This window comes from Anser brachyrhynchus, assembly GCF_964034855.1.
Source record: "Anser brachyrhynchus genome assembly, chromosome: 11".
Lineage (NCBI taxonomy): Eukaryota > Metazoa > Chordata > Aves > Anseriformes > Anatidae > Anser > Anser brachyrhynchus.
This window is the reverse complement of record NC_137706.1, coordinates 3856959-3877531: the sequence shown is the minus strand read 5'-3', so window position 1 is coordinate 3877531 and position 20573 is coordinate 3856959. Positions and strand designations below refer to the sequence as shown.

General features: G+C 38.7%; 2 protein-coding genes across 7 annotated transcripts in view; one reads left to right on the top strand and one right to left on the bottom strand.

Annotated features, from left to right (window-relative positions):
* The window catches only part of TEX9 (testis expressed 9), a 39834-nt gene that overhangs the window by 1848 nt on the left and 17413 nt on the right, over positions 1-20573 (bottom strand). For 2 of the 3 annotated variants that reach the window (XM_080551744.1, XM_080551742.1), the window contains exons 10-11: positions 19072-19206; positions 18426-18560 (exon numbers count right to left, since the gene is read on the bottom strand). In XM_080551744.1, coding sequence (XP_080407870.1) covers positions 18426-18560; positions 19072-19206 — 270 coding nt within the window. Of the gene's footprint in view, positions 1-13333; positions 14719-18425; positions 18561-19071; positions 19207-20573 lie in introns of those variants that run through there. The other variant, XM_080551743.1, reaches the window with a different exon arrangement.
* On the top strand, positions 23-13623 carry MNS1 (meiosis specific nuclear structural 1; the record flags this gene model as incomplete). Of its 4 annotated transcripts, XM_080551747.1 has the most annotated exons (11): positions 23-419; positions 2266-2367; positions 4676-4774; positions 4937-5064; positions 6525-6627; positions 7513-7742; positions 8547-8763; positions 8842-8949; positions 10814-11071; positions 11980-12105; positions 13102-13623. In XM_080551747.1, the coding sequence occupies 8 exons, from the start codon at positions 5039-5041 to the stop codon at positions 13198-13200; spliced, it is 1167 nt and encodes a 388-aa protein (XP_080407873.1). In that variant the 3' UTR covers positions 13201-13623. The 4 variants fall into 4 exon arrangements, with proteins under 4 accessions (XP_080407873.1, XP_080407872.1, XP_080407874.1 ...); XM_080551746.1 differs by lacking the exons at positions 23-419; positions 2266-2367 and adding an exon at positions 2513-2586; XM_080551748.1 differs by lacking the exons at positions 23-419; positions 2266-2367 and adding an exon at positions 2651-2704.

Sequence of the window (20573 nt, the reverse complement as noted above, 5' to 3'; positions counted from 1 at the left end):
AATTGAACTCTGTAGTATAGATTAAAATAATAAGAAACTATAGAATATATAGGACACTTACAAAACTACTAAGCAATGTAAATAATGTTGATTGAATGAAGGGTTGCAGAAAGCCACAAACTTAGTTTGGTAGGAGTAATAGGAATAGGACAGAAACTACAGAGACAGAAGCACCCAGAGAAGATACAAAAGAAAACAGCCAATGAATCTAAGGCAGCCTCCCATCTTAACCCTGAACAAATCCTGACGGGTTGAACGAAGTTTGGAAAGAGACTTGAAACTTAGTGAAGAAATAGTGTCTTGATTCCTTGCTTTTGTTTACAGTGTCCAAATGAGTTTGGTCTGCATGTTTCAAGAAGCACTTGTGTTTTATGGCACTGCTGATGTGGAAACAAAGAATTGACAAGGATATTATGGAGGTAAGACACCATGGGATGAAGAATGGTTTTGTCAACATGTAAGCCTGGAAGGGACAATGTGATCATCTACCTGCGTGAAAGCAGAATCAAGTGTAGTTGCACTACCTTACTGTTTTTATTTTTAAAAATCCTCTCTACAAAATAGCTAATGAGTCTGTTTTAATGTAAGTCTGCCCTTTTAACTAAAATAATTATTTTGTGTCCAACCAGCCAAAATCCCCTTTATAAGAAACATTGGGGTGTAATGTTGTCACTGTGGAGTAAAATTCATCTGTAGTCTTCGGAATTTATGTATTCAATTTTTTAGAAACTCTGTGCTTCCTCAGAAGAGCGGGTGGGTGCTTTAAGAACTTAAATAAGCCAGTAATAAATATTAATAGGAAATATTTAGAACTCCGAGTTTACTTGGAAATATATGCTGTATATGATGCTGTGGATATACATTCTAATTGGCTTTGCTACATCCGCCTTTAGATGCCCACAACATTTACTTTTGACTAGTACAGCTGAGCAGAGATGGAAACCTGAAACTGAAGCAAAGAACATGCTGCCCCTATAAGACTAATTGCTCTTCATGTCCTTTTCACAAACATCCTTCCTGGCCTGAGACTCCGTTTATTCTCTTTATTCTTTGAAAACTCAATTATATAGCTAAATATTTACTAAAACCACATTTTCTCATCAGGAGCAGCTGCATTTTTGCCGAACGGATTTGAAGCACAGAATACTTTTGTTCCTTGTAATATTTTTGTTTACAGTCCATAATGTCATAAGTAAAAGATCACTTCTGCCTGCTGTTGCCCTGGGACATATTTTCCCCTCTACTGCAGAGTAATCCTCCGCCACCACCACCACCACCCTCCCCCCCAAAAAAATTATTTGTAGTATTAGTGCTCAGATTTTCTTGACAGTGATAGCCCCTTAGCTGCTAAATCTGCTATCCCATCCATCACTAACATCAAGGAGAGCAAGCATTAGTTTCTCTGTGACTTATCTAGGTCTTTAGTAGATCAATACCACTGCTCAGATGTTTCAGACTCTTCCCTGTTAATTCACATTTATCTTTTCATCCAAAGAAGGTAAATTGTCTCACAGAGACACCATGTTATCCCCAGTAGTGGCTTATATTGTTGCAAAGTCAGCATGACCCACATATCTTATCTCAGCTGGAATGCATTTGTCACTGTCACATGGTATGATCATCTGGTAAAATGCCCTAGAAAAAAGGTAAACCTGCAAAATGGCATCACTTTTTTCATTTAATGACCTTATCTGCTGTGTGCTCCTGCATAACATTTGGTTTAAACCCCTAAAGTAAAGGAAACCACCTCTTTCCCTTTAATGCTCCATTTTGTCATTTTTATCATGAGCAAAATTTTCGTTCCTCAGCAGTCTTCATTTCTGCAGTGGTAGATTGATCAGTAGGTGGTGATACTGAGGCTGAGAACTGAATCGTTTGTTAATATGCTCTGTTAACCCTGAGAAAGGGCTGCTGAATTTAATGCTTCACTTGTACAGTTGGCTGCTGGTTTACCCGATGCTTTTCAGGCCCTGGGAGTTTTTAATGGTGTTAGGAAAAAGGAATGAGAAGCAGGTCACTGACCAGTAAGCTATAAACAGACTACTGCAAGAAGAAATGCTGTATGAAACAAGAGTTTGATGGTAATTATGCAACTGGGACTCCTTCCTTTCCAAACTGTAGTAAAGTAGACATTTCGCTATCTGTTATTCTAAAAACTTGGTAATTTATATTATGGAAAGAAAACTTAAGTATAAACACACTTGGCGTTAAGGAGTCTGATGTAGCCGGCTGCAAAACGACTGGGTTTTCACTCTGTTCTTTCAGATGTGTTGAGCAACTCTGTCCAAGACTACAAGTGTGGCCTTTAACTGAGAAATTAGTTGGTGTCATCCATCAAGGAGGTCTGCTTTTTGACATAAGGAAAAGGTACGTCCACTTTAAACACAGTGCTAGACTTCTTTGCAAATAACAATCTACCACAGAGGCCTCTGCTAGGAGCAGTGACCTGCTGTGATCGCACAGCTGGGAGGAGCAGCAAAAGCAGATGCTTCCCGCAGGTGGAGGTGGATCATTCAACAGAGACAACCTTGCTGGGGAGAACGGGAAGTGCTAGGGCAGAAGAGAGAAGTGCTTGCTCAGATGCAGGTGTGTTACCCACGTGCCTGCATGGCCAGCAAGTTTGCAGATGACCACAATGAGGGGGTGCAGTCAGTTCTTTGGTTGAGGGGGACTGAGCAGCAGCCCCCTGGAAGCTACGGGGAAGGTATAGTGGGAGACTGAGACACTAATGGCTACAAATTGAAAGAAGGGGGAAGTTCTGGATATAAAGGGGAAAAAAAAAAAAAAAAGACAAGCTTTCGGACGGGAGCCTGCAGTTCTTGGGGAAGCTCTCAAGAAAGAATAAATGAGACCACCAGTTGTATTTGAATTAGGGGAAATTGTTTTCCATCTCCAAGTATTTAATTTAATAAAAGGAGTAGGGCAAGGGTTATTTCTGTGCATATGGTTGTTTGTGTGGGGTTTCTGGAATATCTTCCCTTCACCAATACACTGGGTGATTGTACAGGCTGAAAGGTTGCTTTCTGTTTGGAGATCTGTGCACACAGTATGTTTTTTGAACTTCCCAATGGCTTAATTTATGTTGGAGAAAACTATGAGGGTATTAAAGGTAAGAGTTTCTGAACACAAGCTGCCGTAAGATTTGAGGATAAAAGAATTCTCTGGTTGTTTTGTTTTTTTTCTTTACATTATATATTCACTGGAGCAAATCTGAAATGTATGGGAAATCAAAGAAAAATGAGGCACTGAGGACTGTAAACCTCCAAGTATTTTCTATACTGGATATTAGTGCTGTGGTCTGTCCCTTCTGTGAAAGAAACACTGCTCATGAATATTGTTGATATACAAATGCAAGCCACCTCTTAATTTTAAGGACTCTGTAAACTGACTTGCTGGTCTCATGTATGTTTTTCAAACACTTTCAATCCCGGTTTTCTCTCTGAATGCCTTGCTCTCCTGGAGACTGAACCTAGGTATATTTAATGTTCTTATTTTAGAGTGTTGCTGTTCCAAATTAAGGACATGTGTGCAAAAATTAAATTCTACATCTGAAGGCTATTTACTGTTGCTTCCAGAAGTAAGGTGAGGGGAGCTGATTTTATTTTCTTTGGCAAGAAGGAGAATTCCATTTAACTGAGGCATGTGGCTGTTTACTCAGGAGAAGGGAGTAGCAGAGAATGTTCATGGTGTTTCTGCCCCAGCTCAACCCTCTGCTTGCATCAGTTCGGTGGCCTGTAGTTGTTTGGGTAGCTTGTTTTTCTCAAGTGTTGTGCGAGAACATTTTTCTCTTGAAAGTGTGAAGAATACCCAAAGCTTCAGAAAGTATTACACTAATCTTGGGCATTCTAATAAAATATTGGAAATTGATTTAAAATAATGAGTGTTCCCATCCCACATATATACAGATTGAAGCGTACCTAGTACAGAATCAATAGAAACAGGCAAACTTTTTGTTTTACCTGTTCCTGAAAGGTTTTTGTCTTAAGGTTAATTGTTTTAATTATCAAATAGGTGACAATGAGTTTTAAATACTATTTTAAATGAGCTTAAATGCCTTTAATCTCACGCAACTCTGTAGAAAGGAAAATAAATACGAGAAAAGTGGCAGAAGGTATTTGAGTAGAGTTTGGGTTGATTTCCCTCCAGGAGCTAAGCCATTTGGGAGAAATTCTTGGAGTGAGCATCTGTGTGCTGTGTAAGGTGTCTCTGGAGAAGCTAGGGTTAGATTTTCCTTCCTTTTTGCCTGTCGGGTTTGAGCGAGGCACACTGAGGAACCTTCCCAGGACCCCTCTCTTCTGGTGAGGGCCATGGCTAGTGCTCCCTGACTGCTTCCCATTTGGCAATCGCCATGAAGGACAGAAATTCGTAATTAAATGCTGCCATCTAGTTTGTGTGCTTAGAGATGCGTAAAGCAAAATGCTGTTTTATGTAGTACTCGGAGGGGAGTCGCTCCAGGAGCCCTTCTGGAAGCCATCCCGGCCACCATCTTCCCGCGGCCGGGCCCTTGCCGCCGGAAGGTGCGGCCGGTGCCGCCGGTTGCCATGGCGGCGCGGGCGGCTGCGGGCGGGATGGTGAGCGGGGATTGCGGGCGGGCGGCCGGCGGGCTCCGGCAGGGTGGCCCGGCAGGGTCTGTCAGGGCGGCCCGGCGGCACCGTCTCTCTCTTGTCGTCCGCAGGCGGCGGCGGCGGCAGAGGAGCGCGGCGGGCGGCGTCGGGCGGCCAGGCTGTGGGCTGCGGTGGAGCGGGAGCGGCGGCTGGACGAGGCCGTGCGCAGGGTGAGGGCCGCGCCGCGGGGCCGGTGCAGGCGGGAGGCGTTCGTCGCCTGAGGTCACTTTTGCGGAGCGTCCCGAGGGCGTGTAAAGCCGTTCAGCGGCGCGGTTCTGTAATTTGTCGTCTTCCAAATGCGAGTTGTGACGGGAACTGTTTGCCCCGGTCAGGACGAAGAGAAGAAGCAGCAGAGGGAGCAGCAGCTGGAGCAGGAGGAACGGCTGGCGGCTGAGCTGGCCAGGCTCAAGCACGAGAAGCTGAAGGATGAAAAGATGAGGCAGCAAGTGCGGGAGAACAGGTAAAGACTGGAATACCAGGTTGCCTTCTTTGAAATCTTCACCCATCAGCTGTTCCTATAAATCAAACTCAGCCTTGATAACGGTGCTATAGTATTCAGCCTGTTGCATCTCTCAGTTGTTTGTTTGTTTTTCCTCCTTTAACGTAGTTTGGACTGAGCCTCAGATGCAGTAAGATTACACTGTGGGGTGGTTTCTAGCAATGGAGAGGAGCTCTTAGTATGTTCAAATCAGATACACACAATTTACTATTTTAGAACAGGCTTTAACTTTTTGAACTTTGAAACTTCTTTTTCTGCTCTTCTGTTTGAGCAATGTTTTTTTTATCTAAAATCAGGCTTTTCCCCTGAGAAATAAAACGAATGTGTTGTTAAGATAGCAGTGTATCTTTTATGTAACTTCCTTTTATTGGTTGTATCATTGGCTTTCCATATTCTGTATCTGTTAAATTCCCGGTATATCCTTGTAATATTATGGAAAGGTTGAGAAGAACAGTAAATACAGTATCGTGCTCAGGTTTCTTATTTGTACAGATGTCATGGGTGAAAATGGTAATGAAGATAAAAGAAAACCTAAACAAAAATAAAACCATTTTCCTTTTCTGTAATACATTCTGAAGAAACGTTCCTAAGGAATTACTTATTTAAGCTTATTTTAAAGGTATTACCTAGACTTGTTTCAGAATAGTTAGGAGTCCTTTAATATATCAGTGGAAGAAAGGAGTTCTGTGACTTTTGCAGTGATTACTCTGGGTTATGGACAGGTTATATATTCCATTAAAATGTTTTGGGAACATTCTGGTAACAGCCCTTGTGTCTTTTCTGACTACTGCAGCTTTTGTCTCCGAGCTCTGCAGATTTCAGCTTCCTGAGTTGCTGCACATGCAAAGACACCAATGTTCTCCAGTGGTTTGGCTGGCTGGTTAATGTCAGCACTCATTTTAACTTTGTGTTCTGTTACTGTGGGCTGAGATTTCACACAAGAAATTTTGTTCTTGACCTCAATAGGATGAGAGATTTAGCATGTATTTTTAGAAATCTTTCATGAAAATCCTTCTTTTCCTTCCCTTTGTTGTACATACGCATGATATGCAATAACATATCTCTAATTTATTTGCACAGCTGAAGAGCATCATCTTATTTCTAGTGAGCTGTTGTGTTACTTAACCTTTATTGTGGATACCATAACAATGATCTACAGTATGAAACAATAATATTCAATAGCAAATGTTCATCAGTTTATAATTCTTATTGTAGCATTATTTCAAACCAGTTGGTATTTGTGGTTTAGTTTTTTGCCTGTTCAGTGGTTGTCTCATTGTTTCTTTCTGTTTGAGAATTTACATCATTTCAACTCCAGTAAAGAGATGTGATCTCTCAATATGCTTTCAGTGGTGGAAGGTTCTTTTTTTTTTTTCCTATGGATACCTTGTAATAAGATGAACTTCTTTTTTTTCGCTTAGTCTTGAACTTCGAGAGTTAGAAAAAAAACTGAAATCTGCTTACATGAATAAGGAGCGAGCTGCACAGATTGCTGAAAAAGAAGCTATACAGTATGAGAAAATGGTAATTAGTTTCAGCGTATCCTAGCGTGTGGTTTTCAACCAAGTCCTATTTTGTTCTCAGAAGCCACCAGAGTGCTTTAACTTTTTGTATAGATTGTATTAAAAATTCTCTTTGAGGCTGGCCTTTTTATCTAGATTATCGCTAAGTTTAAGAATTCAGTGTATACTGAAATCTGTTTTTTGCTGTGGAGAACTGATTAGCCATAAGAAAAAGGCTTGCTTTGCCACTACAGTCAAAGTAGTAGTGAATTAAGCCGTGTGAAGGGATATAGTTTTTATTTCACTGTTTTTGTAATGTTTACTGAAGTTAAAACTATTATACGCAGTTTTGTGGTGAATCCTTATCTCAGAAGCAGATGGTTGAAAATGCTTTTCACTGTTATTAAACATAAACACGTCTGAGTAACTTCAAAAAAGAACTGTGAACTTTTATGTACATATAGGGTAATGTTGGTGATCAGGCAGGTGATTCTAATTACATTAATGTTTGATGCAAAATTTAAGTAAATTGAGTAATTAAGTAAATCCTCACTTTATTGAGGATGTTCTGTATAGTTCTGTTACATGCTGGTCGCTATGCCATTGTGAGCTAGTTTCACTCATATTGTGAACACTCTACTTGGTCTTAATAAAATATATGGCTTCCTTGAAGTATTGTTAGTTCTTCTCAAGTTGTTTCGATAATGGGGATTCTCTTCAAGGGTTCTACTGAAGGCATGAAGCATGTTAAGGCACTATATGTGTTTGTGTAGAGGGAGAGAGAAAGATTAAGGTGGAAAACATTCTATTTTTGTAATGCAATATAATTCCTTTTATATACTGTGTAATTTTTCACTGCAAGTGGAAGCAAAAAGGAATCTTACATTGCTTTTTTTTCCCCTTGTAGAAACGTGATGCTGAAATAGCCCAAAAGATGAAGGAAGAGTATGAAAGGGTAGCAAAAGAAGAAAGTTCTGCAGAACTAAGGCGAAACAAGGAGAAAATAATGTATCAGCAAGAACTGGAGAAACAGCTTGAGGAACAAGACAGGAAGAGGCAGGATGCTTATGAAGAGTTTCTAAAAGAGAAACTCATGATTGATGAAATCGTAAGGAAGATCTACAAGGAAGACCAAATGTTAGTTACTTTGAATTTTTATTATTTTTAATTTAAACTTAAAACTGTATATAATTCTATGTGGAAAAATTAACTTGGATATGCCTATTTCATAGGGTAAGGGCCACTTCAACAAATTATTCCTATTCAAGAAAGATTCTCTTGGTCCCACTTTACTAACAAGAGAGACAGTTGCATAGATTTTGCTGTGTAAGAGCCAGAATATTCTTGTCATTTCAGTCAATCTTGTGGTCTTGTTCCCCAGATACAAAATCCATTTTTTTTTTCAAGGAGCGCTTCCATTAGGACTGTCATGCTGGAAATGACTGCATATCACAGATTTCTACCTTGCCTCATGTCCCTACCTTTTCGAGATACATGTTAAAAATGAAATATGTTGTGTGCTATGTCTTAGGGCCATGGATAAGAAAGGAGTTTTGTGAGGGCATGATGGTAGTGGGATGAGAGTTTAGTATAAATGAATAAAAAGGTTCAGGGCTTGTGAGGCATTTGGGCTATTGGGCTTCCTTCTCTCTGTTGTTTGGATGGAGCATGTATAAAATAGAGTAACAGTAAGCACCTATGTGTTCAGTCTGTCCGGAAGGAAAGGTATTAAACATGAGATTCATTTTCAGGGATAGTTCATTAATTAGCATTTATAATTCAGGCATCTGATTTCCTGCTGAATGGGTAAGGAGAGTCATGTGGAGTCTAAATCTTCATCTCTGGAATATATTGTTTATGATGAGCATATGGTCTGTTTAATGTCACTGCAGTATGTTAGATAGCTACTTATGCACTTTTTTTTTTTTTTACCTTATACAGGGAAAAACAACTGAAGTTCGAAAAAATGAGAGCAACTCAGATGCACATTGACGAATTTAAAAAAGAACAAGCTATCTGGAGGCAGAGGAAACAGGAAGAGATGGAAGAAGAAAATAAGAAAATCATGGAGTTTGCCAGCCGTCAGCAACAAAGAGAAGAAGAGCGGATGGCTCAAGTTCGAGACATGGAGGAGAAAAAGCATAGACTTCAAGCCATGGTATTGAAATTTGATATTATAAAAGATTATTTTGTATATTTCTGTCTTTTGTTCAGAAATCCTTCCTTCTTGTAATAGATTGCCCAGAATCTACAAAGAGAACAACGGAAGCGTGAAGAACTGGAACAAATACGACAAGAGCTGTATCTGGAAGAACAAGCAGAGGCAGAGAGGAAGAAGGAGATGGTAAGTGTTGGCAGGTAGCTGAAATAGTATCTTTGTACTGGGTGGGGGGAAATTCGCTTTGCCTGGACTTCTGCAGATACTTGTATGGATGTTTTGGCACTTGGCAGATACCGCTTTTTTATATGTAGTACATGTCCTCTGTTTATACGTGCATAAACTGTTTAAGGGAGAATGCAATTGGAGAGGAGTACTGCAACTTTGCCATTATTCCTGCGGAAGATTTAGGTTAGTGGAGCTGGTCTGGATGAAACTTTAGTAAAATAAAAACAGAAGTGTATATGCAGAAAAATATAAAATTTATGGATTAGTTATGGGTAAACTAACCTAATTTAAACAGACCAGATAGGAAAATTTTAAGAGAAAATGAAACCACTCGAATTGCTGATCTAGAAAATAAGTAATAAGGTGAAAGCTGGGGGACAGTATTTTACCCAGTATTCCCCTGTCCATTAACTTCTGATGTCTGTGCGATGGAGCAGCTCTCCTTTAGTCTCTGGGAATTGTCACTACAGCCATGACACTTACAAAAACGTTTTTGTGAGAGTATATCCCATATGCAGTTCCTTCTGCATCTGAGGATGCTCTTCAAAGGCCAAGTAACTCCCATTTCCAAAACTTTTCTTCTAACAGTGCTGGCAGGGTAATTTATGGATGGATTTTTATTTTTTTTTTACACTTTGGATTTTGCAAAGTCTCCTGTGTTCATCGTGACTTTGGGATGGTTTTGAGGGGCTTCCTTTGGCCCATTTTAGTATGTGAGCTGCCTCAAAGCAAAAAGCTCAGTTCTGACAGGTTTATTAAATTAACTGAATTTCATAGAATCATAGAATGCTTTGGGTTGGAAGAGGCCTTAAGGATCATCCGTTACCACCTCCCTGCCATGGACGGGGACACCTCCCACCAAACCAGGCTGCCCGAAGCCTGTCCAGCCTGGTTTTGGGCACTGCCAGGGATGGGGCAGCCACAGCTTCTCTGGGCAGCCTGTGCCAGTGCCTCACTGCCCTCATAGAAAAGAATTTCTTCCTTATAGCTAATCTATATCTCCCCTCTTTTAGTTTAGGGCTGCTACCCCTTGTCCTATCACTACACCTCCTGAGAAGGAGTCCCCCTGCAGCCCCCTGTAGGTACTGGCAGGCTGCTGTAAGGTCTCCCCAGAGCCTTCTCTTCTCCAGGCTGAATGACCCCAGCTCTCATTCTGTTGTTTCTTCTTTCTGTTCTGGCAGAAAGTGTCTCTCTCCAGCAGACCGTATTTCCTAAATGTACCATGCCAGACAAGCAGTTTGTATGTAAACCTCGTTTTTGGAGGAAAAATTCTGTCTTTTGAATTTCCTTTGCCATCCCTAAGGTATTTGTTTTTCTTTGAACCACGAAAACAACTGAAGGTTTAGGATACTCTCATGGTCCCCTTTATACATTGTCATGCTTCTTCTTAAGGTAAAATCAGTAACTTGCAAGTTCAGGTTTAAGCTACGCAGTTTAACTGCTTGCTTTTTGCACATCCGTTTGCTTTTTCCTGCCTACTTTGTCTCTCATCAGATTTTAGATAAAATCTAACACAGATAATACGTAATCCTGTTATTCCTAGGGAGTTGTTCAGGAGGAATGTCTTGTTGACCCACTTCATGCTCATGGAGAAAAAGTTTCTTTTTTTTTTTTTGGACTTAATTTTGACAGTCTTAAGACACTTGCCAAACTGGTTAATACTGGAGACCACTGTTAAATATGGAATGCTTGCTCCACTCATGTATGCTAGAAGGTAGCAGCTACAGTAATTTTTATCTGAGACAAATCAGGTAGATTGGCTGAAGTTTGAATTTTCCAAAGTATTTTCAATAAATAGCATTTTATTGAATTTCCTTTATAGGCAGAAATTGAAAAGAAAATAAGGCAACGTCTAGACTTAAAGCAAACATATGAAGAGCAATTTGCTTTAAAGAAGATAGCGCGACAAGCTATGCAAGAAGAGGAAGAAGCCTTCAGACAACAGATGTTGGCCAAGTTTGCAGAGGATGATCGCATTGAACAGATGAATGCTCAGAAACGAAGAATGAAACAGCTTGAACACAAAAGGGCTGTGGAAAAACTTATTGAAGACCGTCGCAGGCAATTTATTGCAGATAAAGTAAGAGAAATGTTCAGTTTTGCTGTTGGTCTGAGCCAAAACATTTTAATACGAGAATACTTTCTCTATCCTGTGTAACAAGGCTATTGTTACAAGGGAAAGGTGACAAAGGAATTGCAGAGAAATGGTTGAGGGCAGGAGGTGGAAAGCAGGCCTTTGTTTTAGTTTGCTGATAAGAAAGAAGTCTTTAGAGACAACTTTTTACAGCTGAAAAGATTAAAGCCTTTAACAGCTGTAGATGGTGGTATACTTGACATGCTCTGCAAATAGCTCTTCAAGAGCCATATGCTCAGTGATACAACTGTTGCCCACTTCAGCCTCCTTCATCAGGCAGTACTGCTGATGCTATGTAAGAAGGGGAAAACTCAGCCTTGATTTCAGATAAAGTATTTCCGGGTAGCATCTGAGGAAGAAAAAGCTTGGCATAAACTAAAAACCACCCATGGAATGCTACGCTGTAGTTTTGAGACTGCACGCGCAATATGAACTGCAATTTCTAGTCATCGGCATAAGAACACAGGCCTGGTTTTCCTTTTGCTGGACTAGAGCAGTGAGGCAGGAACAGACTAAGTCAGCTGAGAGTCCACAAGGAACCAGACCTTGACTTACCAAACTTTTTCAAAGGACTTTTAAATAATTTAACTGTAGCCCAAGTCTTGGTATTCAGTCTTCTATTTTGTCTGAGACTTTTATTGTAGTTATCACTTACTGTTGAAATAGTGTCTTTTTACATATGCTTTTTCATCATTTTCAAACTAATTTTCCCATGACCAGGAGTTAAAATTAATTCAAAGTTCTAAATTTACTTTATTAGAAAAAGTCTCCGTAAGTATAGTATATATTGGTGGGAAATAAATGTTGACAGAGCTGAAACTCAATGGTTAAGAAAATTTACTTCTTTATTGTAGGAACGTGAACTCGAAGAAAGGCAGTTAGAGGAGAAAAGACGAGAAAACATTCGTCTAATTGTTGAAGAAGAGAGACAGAAACTCTTGAAAGAGCACGCATCTAAATTACTGGGTTATCTTCCTAGAGTAAGTGAACTGTATTTGAAATGCTTTAAATGATTTATAGAAAAAAAATCACTTTTCTCTTGGCTAGTTCAAAGGTAAGGTTGTATAACTGTGTAAATTACCTGAAGTCAGTGGGTGTCCTTGTGTCAGCTCTCACGTGTTCAGCTTTTCTGAATTAGGCAGCAATGAAAAATACTCTTTATTGCTGTATCACTGCTTGCCCTGTTGATGCATACAGAGATTGTTGAAAGCTTCTGCAGTCCTTTTTGCCCATAAAAAGCTTTTGGATATGGAACGTAAGTTTTTAAGTAAGGCTCTTCCAGCTAGAAAGGCGTCCATTGTATCTAAAAGCCTATTTGATTCAAAATGCCTGTTTCACTCAAAATGGATAAACACCAAAGTTCTGCCTCATTTTGAAGCCTCTGATACAGCTGTAATTCATAATGTTTTTCTAAATGCTTCAAGATACGTTCTGTGGGTCATACGCATTTTAAGAAAATGAAAAAGCTGCTTATTAGAAAAAAAAAACAACTGCATCAAAAACTTCAATAAGATTTAATGAATGTTTCATGTACTGGTGTTAACTTATTTTTTCTTCAGTATGACCACTAAAATTAGGGTTAGAGATTTTGATTTCTGGGTTCCAGTGCTTCCCTTCCCCAAAACACACTTAGCCTTCCAAAGCATAATTCCTGTTCAAGTTGTTCAAGTATCACTTGATTTCTGAAATAATTTCTTTGTGTAGGCTAATTTCAACACAACTTAAGGGGCAATAATGACCCAACTCAGCCAGTGCCTCTTTTCAGTGTAGTTGCTCGGCCGCTCTATGTTAGCACTGAGTGCAGCAATTAGAAACTCATCCACTGAAGTTTGTTGATGGTTTTCAGAGCTGTTTGTTTTTAAAGATAGTACTGGCACTAGGGATAGATAAAAGCTTTACAACTTACACAAAAAGATCCATAATCATCTTTTTAATTTGTTTTATCTTCTACATGTGTTTCTTTCCCCTTATTGCAGGGAATACTCAAGGGTGAAGATGACATTAAGCTGCTTGGGGAGGAATTTAGGTTGGCTTTCCAAAAGAGAAGAGAGAATGCATTTTCTGAAGAGGGATGAAATTTCCACAGTCTCCTCTCCTGGTTTGCCACTAGATGTCATCTGATTTCTAATGAAAATTTCTGTTGATGTTAACAGCAAGGAGCTCCTTTTTTTTTTTTAACCAAAAAAGTCTCCATTTTAAGACTGGAAGATCGGCTGGACAGCGAGTTTTATTTAAATGTGTATTGTACTTGCATTTTTCACCAATAAACTGGTAGAAAATTAAGTTGTTATTTGTCAATTACACAGGACATTTGAGTTTGGGTTGAAGCGATGTTTAAAAATATTTTCTCTAGCAACTGAACAGAACCCTAAGACACTGTAAATTCAGATGGATATTTCATAATGGACTATAACATCCCAATGCACTATTTTTTGTTTTAATGTAAAGATTTATCTATATTTGCATAACACTTAAAATACTAATCTAAATGTTTCTCCTTACAAATGGTACATCTGAATTACTATTTCATTGCTAGCTCATGTTGCTTTGCTAGTAGGATCTAAGGAGAGAGAGTTCTCATTCTGAGGTCAGAATCACTTCATACTATTACTTCTGTATATAAACTTACTGTTTGTGTGTCGCGTTCCTATTAAGTTGCTCTGTGGGAAGAATACAGTGAAATAGCTGAGGTTTGACAAAGATTCATGCAGCCAGGACTGACCTTTATTGCTCCCCTTTATTAAGGTACACAGCTCACATTTTTATCTAGTCCTTGATTATAACGATGCCATAATAAAATCTTCAAGGAGATAATGCCAGTAGGGCACCTGTGAATATGGAGCCATCACTCCTGATGGTATCCATAAGCAGCAGCTGATGAGCAGAGACAGAGTCAAGTATTTTTACTTGAACTAAATGAAGTAGAAATTTTGAACAATACAACTGTATCAGATTTATAGAGTCATTCATGATACTGAGGGGCAATTCTCATGTATGTTTTTGCCACTCACACTGTAAGATGAACAACTGAAACAAGTTATGAACGTTTTCACAGAAGAGCTGTTGCTGCTTAAACCAAAAATCTGTTGCAGAGAACAGACAATGATGATTTCCAAACATGTTTTGAAAAGGACGTGACATTTTTGTTAACTTATTTCTGTTGCAATAAGGAATTTTCTAAGACTAAACACTGACTTCTCTTTGAACTGAGCATTACCTTATCTAACAAACATTTCTGAATACTAAAAAAAAAAATGATAACAGTTCCCTTGTTGCAATCTTGCTTGCATTCTCTGTGCCTCTTTGCTTACCACAGAAGGGACAGTTTGGCTTCAAACTTCACAATTTGTATTTCAAGTGATACTGCAACATAAGCTAGCAAGCTTTTAAAAGTTAAATAATTTCAACATAAGCAGAAATCAACAAAAAACAAATCACTGATTTGTTAACAAACATTTTTAGTGCCAAAAGGCTGTATCATTTGAATTCTATTTCAAACAGGTTTTTTTATTGAATCAATAATTTCCCCAGTCAAGAGCTTTCATGAATTCCTCTTCAGTAAAAGAAAGCATCTTAGCAGCTTCAATGTGCATCTCGAAAGAAATAAAAGAAATCAGGATCAGAAGACAAGCTAGTGCGAATGACTAATATAAAGTCCTGCATAATTGAGATAGCTGAAAGGGGCTTCAAATTTGTTCATATTTCCTGTGAAGTTCTCATTTTTTAGTGTAAGGATATTGCAGTTAATTTTATGCTAAATAATGCAACTTCACCTCTAGTAAAATGGGATCAGTAGTTTTTCTTAGTTCTTTGTATTACTTTAAAAATATGTTTTAACAGAGCATGGAAATTACCAGAAAACTGACAACTCCCATGACCTCTAAAAAAACATCCAAGAAACTGTGTATACATTCTTTCAAGCTGATCAATATTCAGCTAACTTTAAAGCCAAACACATCATTGATTCATTCACAGTACTAATGCTTCTAAAATGCATGATTTAATGTTAAATGAATATTTTAGTGAAGGAATACAGTAGCAGTAACAAATAGCATAATCAGCATAAAACAAAGCATAACATTAATACACCTTGAGAGATATCTGAAGCAGACTACTCTGTTACATTGCCCTGTATCTGGGGTTCATTATGGCATGTATATATAGGATATAGCATACATAGGATACTTTAAACGGAACATGGAGTGGAACAAACAAAACTTTAAAACTTATTACAAGGCTATTTTCTGTTTTAAAAGAATGTAATTGCTTGGAAGAACGTCATCCAGGTGACTGCGGAGAAAACACGTACTAAATGGCCAGCACATTTACACAGAGCTACCAATCAGACGCAGCAGCCAGGAAGCCCTGCAAGCTCACTGGGTTGCAGCTGCTGTCACAGCATATAGCACAAATATGCTATATGTCCTCATCCCCACACTGCAATATCCTCTCATTACTTACCAGCATTTCAAGTGGCAAAGACCATGTCCCATCTAAGGAGCTCTTATTCAGAATGCAATTTTATAATAGCATGGCTATGTTTTAAAGAACAGGAAACAGGTCTGGTCTACAAGGTATCTGACTTTTTCTCTCTATACAGACACATTGTCAGTTCCAAACAACAAAGAAGCCTAAGCAATTCCCACTGATAGTGTAACACCCTCCAGTTCTGTAAAACCCAAACTTCCCTAATTCCTTTTTAAAACTAGGATTTTCTATGAGTTTCCCTCTTTCAAGGCAAGCAGAGAATGGTCTACAGAGTCCAATTTGGACACCAACACCTACTTGCTGCCAGCTGCAACTCATCCTACTAATTTTTTTCCTTTATTTTTCTTCATGTAGTAGCAGCGTATCGTAGCATAGCGTCACCTCCAGAATAGCTGTACCTTTTGTACATCTTTGTACATGATGCACATGATGTACATCTTTGTACAGATGCTTTGTGCATCTCCCTGTAAGTGAATACTACACAAATGACCCAAACTAGGTTTTCCTCATTAATTCAACAACAGGTTGATGTAAAATCAACCTGAAGGTCTTCTGGTGACTATGTATATTGGCCTCATGTGAGCATTAGTGCACTTCCCAGCTCCTTCTGCTGCCAGGTATAAAAGGCAGTGTTAGCACCATTTTCTTTCAGGTTTTTCTACCTGTTGTCTGTTCTGAAAGGCCAACAACTAACAACATCCTTTTTCTGTGAGTATATAACGTTTCTAATAACAGAAGATAAGTGGCTTTCTCTACTATCTGCAGTTCTGTTATGGTATTCATATTTTTAAAAACTGTATTAAGTTTTGTTTCTTAAGCATTTTAAACTATTTTTTAAAAATGTATGGTTTATCTGACACTATGTTTCTGGCTCAAACAGAAACACCGTCCCTGAACATGCATTTCAGTGGATTCACGTTCCAGAGGACAATGAGCTAGCTCATGTACATTATCTTTTGAGTGAATGCTACATTTTGTTGTTGTCGTTCTCAAAATAACATTAAAGAGCTAGAAAGGCCAGACAAGGCTAAGCTAGTAGTATTTCTGTTAGATGAATTCCCAAGATTTCCTCTCGATTCTTTTACTGCCAGAAAAACTCTTCTACTGGAAGTACATGAGCAGCCCCAGTTGTATTTATTCCAACTCTGTCCTCCTTTGTCCTGTGTTGGAGATGTATTCCAAATTCAAGGGTGTATTTCCACACTGCAGTTCTCCATTCTTAGTATAAGTATGTGCATTTTGTTTTATGAAGTTGCCACTTCATACAGGGCTGTTCTTTCTCTTTGGAGGCTCAACAACTTCATGAGTGTGTACAAAGTGTCTGGTGATCACTGCAGCACTCTGAAGGGCAAATGTTCTATTTTCTTATCGTAAAGGCTAGCCCTTCTAAGATGCTTCTGCTCAACAAGTCACCACTACTTGCTTTCTTTAGCTGACAGCTGTGGTTTGAGTGCAAAAAGCAGAGCCTTAACTCTATCACTGATACTTTTCTTTCTACTACGCTGTGCAGTTACTTGGATTGATAAAGATTCAGCAGTGAGCAGGAGTGAACCACTCTACCAAGTTAAGAAGTTATCTAGACAATTCTGAAGTACATAGCTCTGCAAACCTTCCATGCAACATCAGAAGGAAAACTGATACAAGTAACAGCATGTGAACCTAATGCAAGTCCTTTAAGGGAGAAGTGTCTCAGAACTCAGACCTAAATGCATTGACAGTAAGGGGAAAGACTTTCTGATTTGGGCAACATCTCTTAATATATCTTCCTTTCACTGTAATTTGCTTTCATGAAATCATACAGGTTCTTTCAATTTGTTCCATGAAAGCTCATTTGATAGGTATATGCTGAAAATGTATTTGGACACTGCAGAGGGGGTAAATACATTTTTCAAAGTGTTTCAGGAACAGTCTTCAACAGTGATTCCATTCAACATGAATTTTCAGCAAGTATTCTACTACCTACTCTATATTCAATTTCAGCTTCACATACTAAAAAAACCTGAAACCAGTAGCCCCTGTTCTTCTTTCTATGCCCTCAGAGAGGAAGCGAAGGAGATATTAAATGAATATACAAATGACTTTCAAAATAAGGCTAGGTGCAAGTGCCACGTAGATAGGAAACCCATATGGCCATGTACATGTCATTGTGACTCCAAGAATGCATTATATTCCAGGAGTTACAGAAGGACGTAGATCAACTCCCATCCTTCGCTCTACTAAATTCACACCTAGGCTAAATACTCTTCCCCTCACCCACTCCCTTTTTTTTTCCTGACACACAGGGAGATCTGCACTTGGGCAGATTTGTACACGTGTACAAAGAAGCATTATTAGTTGCAAAGGATGCACTTAGAGAATCCAGGAAGAATGTGAGTCTGAAATGTAATGCCTTAATCCTGGGAGGGCGCTATATTACAGCTAATGATATGCAAGTAATATGCTGGAGGAAAAAACAAAACAAAAAAACCTCACATGCTAAAATGGATTCTATTGACACAGCCCTGCACGGAGCTGATGTTACAACCTGAACAATATTTATTCTTGAACAAACAGATATTCTTTGTCTCAAAGCTCGTCAGTAGTAATCTTTTACCATAACAGGATACGTTCCAAATAAGGAATGGAGTCAATCCAAAAGATGACCAGCTTTTACTGTAAAGAAAAATGTTAGCAACATGTGCTAATAAAAGCTGCTGTTCCTTTGTATTCCAACTTCCTGGTCTTGGGGCTCTAGTTTATGTGAGTACATAACTTGACAACAGACAAATTCAGGTAAGAGTTATCTGAAATACAACAGTACTTGTGTCCTTACCTTTTGTCTCTTTAAAATATCAATTAACTTGAGCTGCTTTTTGAAACCTGCAATTAGCTCTCCTTTTTCTTTCTGCAGTTTCTTGTTTTCTGTTTTTAATTCTTCAGTTGCGTTGAGTTCTTGGTTAACTACATCCTACCATGGGAAGAAAATGAGAAATGGATTATTCATTCAAGTGAAGCTTTAACCAGAGAAACTTGGCATAATGTAACAAGTGACAAACAGTAGCCACAAATAACATTTCAGAAAAGAGAATGGATGCATCAAAATATTCCCTCACTAAAACTTAAGGAAATAAAAACTTAAAAAATAACATTTGCTGGCTCCACTGAATAAATAATACAAGATAAATTAACAATGTGGTTTGCCTGTGTATGTATTAGTTGTGTATGTGTACTTCCCCCCCCCCCTTTCTAGGTACATTTATTATCAAAAAAAAGGCAAAAAAATGAGAGGCTATAATTTTCTTCTACGCATTTCTTCCTCCAGCAGTATCATCACAGATAAGTTATCAAGTCCCTTGATGACTTGCTGTTAGTTACTTCTGGGATAGTCTATAAAGGACGCCGTACTTTCAAAGCTGATTTGTCTCATTCCAGCAATATTAAGTAATCACAAATTGAAACTTTCTTCTGAAGCACTGTACCTTGTTACTTTGCTTCAGTTTATGCAGCTCCACTTTATACCTCTCTGCTTCTTCCAAGGCCCTATTTAAGCGAACCTCTGTTGCACTCTGCCTGGTTGCAGCCTGCTTTTGTACATGCTTTAAATTCTCTAGTTCCTATATAGGAAGAAAAGGTTAAAAACAAACGTTATGAATCATGGTATTGTAATGAATACCATACAACCAAGACATTTGCAGCAAGGCTCATCCCTGAGAACTTAGCGGACTTCTGTGGCCTGTGAATAGAATCAAAGACCCTTAATACCAGTGTTATCCCCTTTTTCCCTCCTCCTTTTAAATCTTGAAAAGGAGATTTTTAAACCTTGAAAAGTCTTTCTAAGCTCTCTTTTAGCATTCTCTTAGAGTATTGTGGAGCTGATCATGTAAGACCACAGGATTGATACAGGAGACCACTGGTATGCCCAGTCTAAAAAAATGGGGGAAAAGTGCTGCCATGTTCAATCTGTGGCAGACTTTAGAACGGTGGCTAGTATTCGCAACTGCTTCTTTACCTCTTTTTCTCACAGCTTATCGCATGTAATTACAAACTAGAAGTTAAAACAGCCTACCCTGATGCCTCAGGGTAGTAACTATTTCATCTAGCAGAAAATAGTTCATCCAGTGTTTATGGCAACAATCAAAACAGTTCCCTCTTATCTCTGATGAGAGTATTTCATAGTGCTGTAAAGTGGGGAAATAAGAAAAAGAGACCAAGCTGAGAAACAGAGTAATGAGATTGAAGATCAGAGAATACAGATAAAAGACAAAGTATAAGAAATAAACAATTCTGGCAGAAAGAGCACATCTTGTCATTTGTGAAAAAGAAATATCAAATTTTGGGTACAGAAAGATTATTTTAAACAAACTGAGGTTGGGGGAACGTCTTATTTTTAACCCTTTACCCTTAGGCACTCTTGTTCTGAGCAGTTGTTCCATTTCCTCAATTCCACACAAGCTGTTGTGGTGGTTACTTTAAGTAGCCATCAGTTATCCAAGAAATACACTTTAGTATGCTTATATCGTACCCAGGTAAACATCTAATTGACAAGTATACCCAGAAAAAAAAAAAGGTAAATTATGACTGGACTAGGTCTTTCTGGGAAGCTCGAAATCTTCTCCAACGTGGATGAAAAGAGGAGAGCAAGCTGCATCTCACTAATTCTTCAAAATGGTATTGGTGAATGTACCACCCCAGCAGCTGGCAAAGACGTTGCTTCAACATTTTTTATTTTGTTGCTACCCCCATCCCCCAAAAAACACTTGAGAGAAAATGTTTAACATTAAGACTTTCTTCAAGGCAAGCTGTAAAATCCCTGCACAAAGTCTTCAAAGGATTAAGAGCAAAAGTTCGGTGTTTCCCTGAACTTTATGTAACATTATAACTAATGTGAATTAACAAGGGGGAGAGAACATAAAGGAAATATTATTCTTCTAACTAGGCAGCAAACAGAAAATGGTGATAGTGCTTATTAGATCACCTAGAC